General features: G+C 32.4%; 1 protein-coding gene across 1 annotated transcript; it reads left to right on the top strand.

The window, feature by feature from the left end:
- Positions 1-567: 567 nt before the first annotated feature.
- On the top strand, positions 568-5,878 carry LOC128173146 (collectin-12-like). The gene is made up of 4 exons (XM_052838867.1): positions 568-1,182; positions 1,735-1,808; positions 3,948-4,035; positions 5,414-5,878. Exons 1-4 carry the CDS (start codon positions 882-884, stop codon positions 5,653-5,655), a joined length of 705 nt encoding a protein of 234 aa, XP_052694827.1. The 5' UTR covers positions 568-881; the 3' UTR covers positions 5,656-5,878.
- The last annotated feature ends 1,680 nt before the right edge of the window (positions 5,879-7,558 follow it).

Below are 7,558 nucleotides of genomic sequence, written 5' to 3' on the forward strand. Positions count from 1 at the left end.
CGAATTTTGCACTTTTTCTGACAGTGACATTGACCTTGCTCTTATGACCTTAAAGTAATGCTATGACACTTTCTTAGATAAAAAAAAATCTTCTTGTGCAGTAAAAACTTCCAATGTTTATCCATAAGAAAGATATGGAGCGGATACGAATTTTGCACTTATCCTGCAAGTAACCTTTATTGATTTTAATGATCAATATTAGATAAAAAAAAAATTTAAAAAACCGGCTTTGTGTTTATCAAAATATTCTAATAAGTCTGTTTAACATTTTATTAATGCTCAGTGGTAGTTTTTTGTTTAAGTGTATAAACCATGTAAGGGACCATTGGAATAAAAGTTTGATATTTTACGGTTCCTTGCGGTGGTAAAAGTTTTCGAGACAAAGCCAAAGTTTTTTGGTTTGGTTAAGTCCACGGGTTGCATTTAACAATGATGACAGATCTATGTGTGACTCCTTCTGCGCTCGCCCCAACGGTCACACCGTAAAACATATTATAGATATAAGAATCATTAAAAATAAAAATTGTCATTTCAGCTTGTGTTATGCGATATTAGAATTGATTTTATTGCTGTTAGAATCCGGAAGTTAATCAATTGATCAATAACTTGTTTTAATTGGGTAAACCTAGAATAAAACGTGTTCTATACGTTATGTTAGAACAAAAATGTATCGCTAAATTTCTATTGTATGTAGTATGAAGTTTCCTGGTCCTGTATGAAAAGAAAGTTTATGAATATTTATTGTCTAATTCGATGCAGAATATAAAATGTATCTGTAATGCACGGCTATTTATTGTCTAATTCGATGCTAGAATATAGAATGTATCTGTAATGCACGGCTATTTCATTTCTAATATTGACGTGAATACAAAGTTGAGACCATGCTTAGAACATCGTCTTGGTTTGTTGTTGCTCTCCTATTTTCAGTCCATTGTCTGCAAAGACAGTTTTGGTATTCCAGATTGTACAAAGAAGTGGCCAACTCATCCCTTGCCGTGCTTTATGGAGAAGATTGTAGTCTTGTTCATTGTGCAGGACTTTGTTCCGGAGACGACTACTGCATGGAGTTCCTTTACAGCGAAACAAGTAGACAATGTATTGGACTTGCCTGTGTAAGGAAGGAAAGCTTCTCGCATCAGTATGTTGTACTTGAATCTGCACAAATGTTACGGTATGGAAAAGGTACATTGTCATTTTTATTAAAACAATTATTCTAATGATAATTAATTATGACAGTAAGTTTGAAATCCAAAACCCCAGGGCCTTAAGTTTTAACCGAGAATATAATATAAAACATTCTGATTTTCTCCAGTTCAACTTTTAAATGTGTTTTAAATTTTAAATATTTCTTAAAAGAATTGCAAAAATAATGTCGATATTCAATTTTGAATCATGTGGCAAGGTCTTGTTCTCAGCAGTTCCTGTTTAATTGTTAAATTCACCTATAAGTTTTCTGTTGTTGTGTAGTGTTTGCATGACGTAACTGAATCAGTTAAAAAACACATTTAAATAAAAATGCATAACCTTAGGTCAAAGTAGAAAAAAAAAAATTGAATTATAGCATTTTTTGGACATATTAAACATGAAAAACTTTCTTCAGTGCACTTTAAAAAAGATATGAATTATGTCCTAATAGTTAGAAAAAAATACACACTTTATATTTTCTTAATAGTTCTATTTTTCAAAGTTCAGTAAGTCTATTTAAGCTAATTGTAATGTCAATGTTTTTTACAGAGTTTAAATGGGTAGAATATTTTGGTCAGTATTATTTCTATGGAGAAGAGAAACTCACATGGGAAGACGCTAAGGTAATGTACTTGCACTGCTATTAATCTATTGACGTTGAATTTGATCAAATCATTATTTCTTTAGTTTCATATTTCAGAGAACTCGGCTTTTTTATTACAATATTATTTAATGATTGGAGTTCATTGCTGCCATACTTTGAAAACTCAACAGTTCTTTTTCTTACTTTTCTTTTTATTTTTTTTTTTATTTTTTGAAAAAACGCTCTAAATATAGAATAGCCATACCAAGAAAAACAATTAGATGACATCAAATTGGTTTATTTTTTTTTTTAAAACTACATTGGTGTTTAAACAACCGGTGTCTAGATATAAAGTCAAATGAGGAAAACGCAGCCAATAATTACAAATCTTTACTGGAATGTTAATCACGATCTACACGAATGAAAATATGCAGTGTTGGATTATACACGATAAGTATAAAAAAAGTGTCGCTTTTGTTTTTTATGCAAGTATCAATACCGAAATTATTAAAAATTATTAAAATTGTATTTAAAACGAACAACGAAAGTACGGAACATTGCAAAGAAAAAAAATGTTTATAGTTTCCTGCCATGATTGCTATTTTCATAGTCTGTATGAAATATAAAAAGCTTTTATTTCATTTTTTTTTGTTATTATTTACACCTTCTGCAACTGTTGTTAAAAAGCAAATTAGCGTCTACGTCGATCAGCATCTTTTACGGGCAGAACAGAAAATGCTTCCATTTATATTTAGGTTACATGGGGTATAATCGATGCTTAAAAGCCTGAGCTCTTCTTTTTAAAGTCATTGTTCTTGAACGTTTTGTAAAGTATTGATTTATCTTTATATATTAATCGCGCTCTCAATGTCAAACTTATTTACCAACACAGAAAAAAAACCCGAAAATACTTCTTTTATTTATGAATTAATAAAGTCGTACGGTATTTGAACTTGGGACAGTGGAAATGAAACATGACAATAACGAACAGTGAACCATCTCAAAAATCCATAAAACGAAATACAAATTCAAAGCATAGCAACGCGGACCTCCAAATAGAAAGAGGTAGGATCAGGTGCCTTGGAGGAGTGAGCATTTTCTGCTGACCGGTCACACCCGCCGTGCGCTCTTTGTCGAGGTCGGGGAAAAAATCGGAAAAATCCGTAGATAATAAGGTGATTATTAATGGTCCAACAATTAGTATGAAAAACGTCAGTCGGCATGCGACCCAGTGGAAGATTGTATTTGCTGACAAGGTCGTTGTATCGATCATACAATATACGAAAAGATGACTTCAAGCAAGATTGTTGATAGTCCTGTTTTATCAACTTGTTTGTCAGTAGCTTGTTTTGTCTTAGAATCTGTTCATACGAAGAGCATGCCTTTGCGTATCGAATCAACTGACAAACAAAAACACCATATGCAGGTAATGAAGGTATATTGCTACATAAGTAAGGAAAGTTGACAATAGAAAAATTGAAGTCGTCGCGTTTATCATAAAGTTTTGTTGTTAGGTTACCATCAATGTCCATGTCCAGTAAAATATCCAAATAGGAAACAGATGACACAGACGCTGTTGTACGCTTTCTAAACCGCTACATGAAAGCGTCTTCTAAAAAGGAGAAAGACCGTGTATATATCCACTCATAAACGTACAATATGATTCAACATAGTTCAATTTTGGTTTGGTATAAGTATGATACAAAATCGAAATTTTAAAGAAAAAGAAGCAGAAATATTTAGTAATCTAGATGAAAAAACATGTAAACAACTATAGTTTCAGAGGGTGTAATTAAAATTTATCATATTTCATACAGTTTTCGTGAAAAAAAAAAAAACTGGGGAAGCGCAGTGACATTCACTTTTCAAAGTATAAAAGTGACCACTTACAGCCAGACCTCTAACTACTAAAGATAATTTTAATATATACATTTCGTTAATCAGGAAAGATAAATTTGAATTGTAACCATTTAGTTGTTCCACACAGACTCATTTAAAAATTGGTTTGTTTCTGGTTTTATTTTCTCAGGATATTCACCAATTTCCGTTGCTTTTTGTTTGTTTGGTTTTTTTTAGGGGGGGGGGGGGGGTGTAAGTAAACCATCTTTTATCTGGAGTTATACACTAATGTTTTTGGTTTATCCGATTATTTCAACATGTTTCCTTTTATTACAAACAGCTGGCATGTCAGAAAAAATGTGCACATTTGGTGGAAATTGAAACGAAGGAAAAATCTGACTGGCTGGCAACTACATTTCTTTTGAATGGTAAAGTTTGTTTTACAAATCTAACATTTTTCTTTAAGTTTACACTAAGCAATATATTTAACCAAAATTCTACGTGTTCACCCAGAATAATTGTTTACCATTTGAAACTAACACACTTTTTGTCTTGCTATCGGGTTGACTGATTTCACCTTAACTTTCAAAAAATTACAATCTTGACATCTGATCGCAACGCGTGACATTGCACCTTTGTGACTAACACAGCCACGTCCGGTTTGGTTGAATTTCACCAAGATCGTTCGTGTTGTTTTTGATTTCCAATGGATATGGCGTTACATTTTTTATGAGAGAAGTTATTTTTTAAAATAACGTTTCCTCTTTTAAGCTTCATATTCAAAACCATCACAAAATCAATAGAAGATTTTAAGTAAATACAGCCTGTCATAGGATCAACCCAAACAACGGCTATGCCTCTTTCCTCAGTTACCATTTATGCGTTTTTTGCTCTTGATATTATCACTTAAGACTAATATTAATCACAAAAAGTTGCCAGTTATATTACGCATTCGCAGAAAAATATTACTATCATAATAATAATTGATTCTTTGACATTTTATCACGTGTAACTGATACCACTCAGTATTATCTTATTTTATCTGTGTAATACGCTAAAAGATATATCAGCTACAAAAAAATGTTAGAAATTTCACATTATTTTATTTCGTAATTTCATATTATTTTATTTATCAGAATGAACACTTAGAAGTTCTTTTGAGTATACTGTGTACAATGTAATATTGTTATATCTTAAGGGTTTAATATTATATTGGAGCTTTTTATTGAATACAAACCACACTTTCTTTAGACCAGTTCTTGCCAAGTACCATTTTCGCCATAGCATTGTTACGTCACTGTATCAAATGGTACTTTGAAAAAATTGTTTTCTTTGTTATGGGGTAAACACGTGACCCACCTTTAATATTGCAAATAGTAAAAATGTATGACCAACGAGTCTAAACATTTTTATATTAACTCCAAATCGACTTTTTCGCTATCCAGTGCAGGTTATTCTAATCAACGTTAAATCATTCCTAAGCTGACTCAATAGCGCGTTCCACATGCACATACAGATGAATATCTTGAAGGTTTTATTAAACAGTTTTTATATTCATTCACAACACTTTTTTGTTAAGCTTTAAAAAACAAAATGTCTGGAAAAAATTAGCCAAAAATTGAAATAGCTTATCAGAAACGTGTGACCAGATAAATTGATTATGTCATTATCAGCTTATATGACTTCATTAAATTTGACTTTAAATTGTACACAAACTGACTTTGTCTTGCACATTTTGTTGTGTAATTTCTTTTTTATGTCGTAAAAAGTTTTAGATTGTTTTTCATGAATAATTGTCAATTTTAGACGGTTGTTCCGATTTGTACCGAACATGTACAGCTTGGACTGGACTAAACGATCGTCAGCTTGAAGGTCACTACGTATGGGACCATTCAAACACGTCCATGGCTTTTATCAACTGGTATGAATACTATCCAAGCCAGGTTGATCCGCGAGACTGCGTTGACATTCTGTGGAATGGTGCATGGAACGACAGACCCTGCTCGCATTTAAACCCATTCATCTGTGAGAGGAACAATGTTACGTAATAGGCCGTATATGGCAACTCGTATATGATACAATATTTATCACAATGGAGTAGAGGTTAGATCAACATGGATTTTCCTATTCAAGATTTAAAATTGTGACTGCATCGATAGTTTCAAAAATGGGATGTTGATCGTATTTAGATCAGTTCATTTGTTAAACATTATCTGAATGCTTTTACAGCTGTCTACATTGACTTTATACCCGTAATAAAACGGCTTTGATATTTACTGCATGTCTGTAGCCTGCTTGACTCTGTTTTTAAATGCTGAAATCATAAGAGTATTTTATCACCATAGTGTCACCATATTGTTTTGAACACTCCTCAAGGAGTTCCACGGTTAACATCTGTAGTTCTTGCAGAGCGCATGATTCTTACATAACGTATTGCCACTGTTGCAAAAAAAGCGTACGTGATAGAAAATCTAAGTAACAAAACGTAGTTATTTAAAGTTTCTTAAGAAAAGAGATGCATTTATTTCAGGAAAAAATATTTGGATTCCTCTTTCCTGTATGCAAATCAAGGTTATGTCGGGTTCGATTGGGGTCCCTTCTAACTAAGTGGGTCCTGGCTCGTCCTATCAAATCGTTTTTTGATATTAAATCGAAACATCGAGAAAAAAAGGGTGGGCAATGTATTTTCCTAAATGAGATAGCTCGTTTTCCGACAAAATATAGCTTTACATCTCTGATTATTCTTATTCCCAAGCCATATTTAATGGAGGTTAGATATGTAAAAAAATATCACAGATATAATTAACAAAGTAAGTGATTTAGATTGGATTTATCGTAATGTAATTGGCTTATTTGGTCGCTAAAACATAATGAACAGAATTTGGAAGCAGCCGCTGGGTCGTCTCCCTGTCATCAAAGACAAGTTTGACGACCCCACAATAGGCTAAATATTGCACTGGATAGGTCACAAATGCATAACGCCATTCAAATACAATTTTGGTCAATCAAAGTTGAAGCAAAACTGAATCAGGGTTCACAGTTTAATCAAGGTTGTATTTAAGTGCAATAATGTCTATATCCCTTTTAATTCGCAAGTGTTTGATAATACATAATAATCACATAATAATTTGTATGTATCAAATTACATTAAGGAAGAGATCTATTTGCGCAACAAAATGATAGTTTCATTTTGGGTGGAGTTTGGCGAAAGCGCGGGTTCAAATTCACATCCCGATCTTCAATGTGTTCACCGCGACATGTCGAGAGTTGGTTTTCCACCTGAAGAATTACTGTAAAGAAGCAGTCAGTATCTGATTTCAACACAACAATGATTACATTATACAAATTTAAAAAAAAAACGAAATGGGGAGATGAGTTGGTATTCAAGAAACTTTTAGGGAAATGTTAATAATTTAACAGAATATTTTACCCTCACATTTTCTTTAACGTGAGGACTGAATAAGAGGATATTACGTAATATTAAAAAACACCAAGTACAAAACTATTTTGAGACTCGGCATGCACAACCCGAAATGAGTCCGGAATGAGCATAGAAGGTAAACTTAGATAAATGCTCTTATTCTGAGACTGCGCTCTCACTTGCAATATTATCACAGATATAAAAACCAAAGTAAATGATTCAGATTTATTTTACCATATATGCATATACATTGTTTTCACAGACTTTCAGATAGCGAATTCACCACGATAAAGATGTACCAAAAAAAAAAAAAAAAAAATGAATTTTATATTTATTTGTACAATAGTAAATGCACAAAGAGAGTTTACTCTTCCCAACTAAACCATGATATATGTACCTTATTTTTAAGCGTTCTATGACGTCATACAGGTGTTATGTCGTAGACTTTTCCATTATAACATTAGTTAGAATTTAAACCACTAAACTTAAACGATACATGAGTGTTTTTTCTCCATTTTTTTAATTGGTGC

This window comes from Crassostrea angulata, chromosome 2 (assembly GCF_025612915.1).
Source record: "Crassostrea angulata isolate pt1a10 chromosome 2, ASM2561291v2, whole genome shotgun sequence".
NCBI classification, from domain to species: domain Eukaryota; kingdom Metazoa; phylum Mollusca; class Bivalvia; order Ostreida; family Ostreidae; genus Magallana; species Magallana angulata.

What these genes read in the sequence shown, in the direction of transcription:
- LOC128173146 (XM_052838867.1), top strand. Translation starts at nt 882, where the DNA reads ATGCTTAGAACATCGTCTTGGTTTGTTGTTGCTCTCCTATTTTCAGTC. An exon ending in AATGTTACGGTATGGAAAAG is followed by an intron (nt 1,183 to 1,734) that starts GTACATTGTCAT and finishes TGTTTTTTACAG; the next exon opens with AGTTTAAATGGGTAGAATAT. An exon ending in TCACATGGGAAGACGCTAAG is followed by an intron (nt 1,809 to 3,947) that starts GTAATGTACTTG and finishes TATTACAAACAG; the next exon opens with CTGGCATGTCAGAAAAAATG.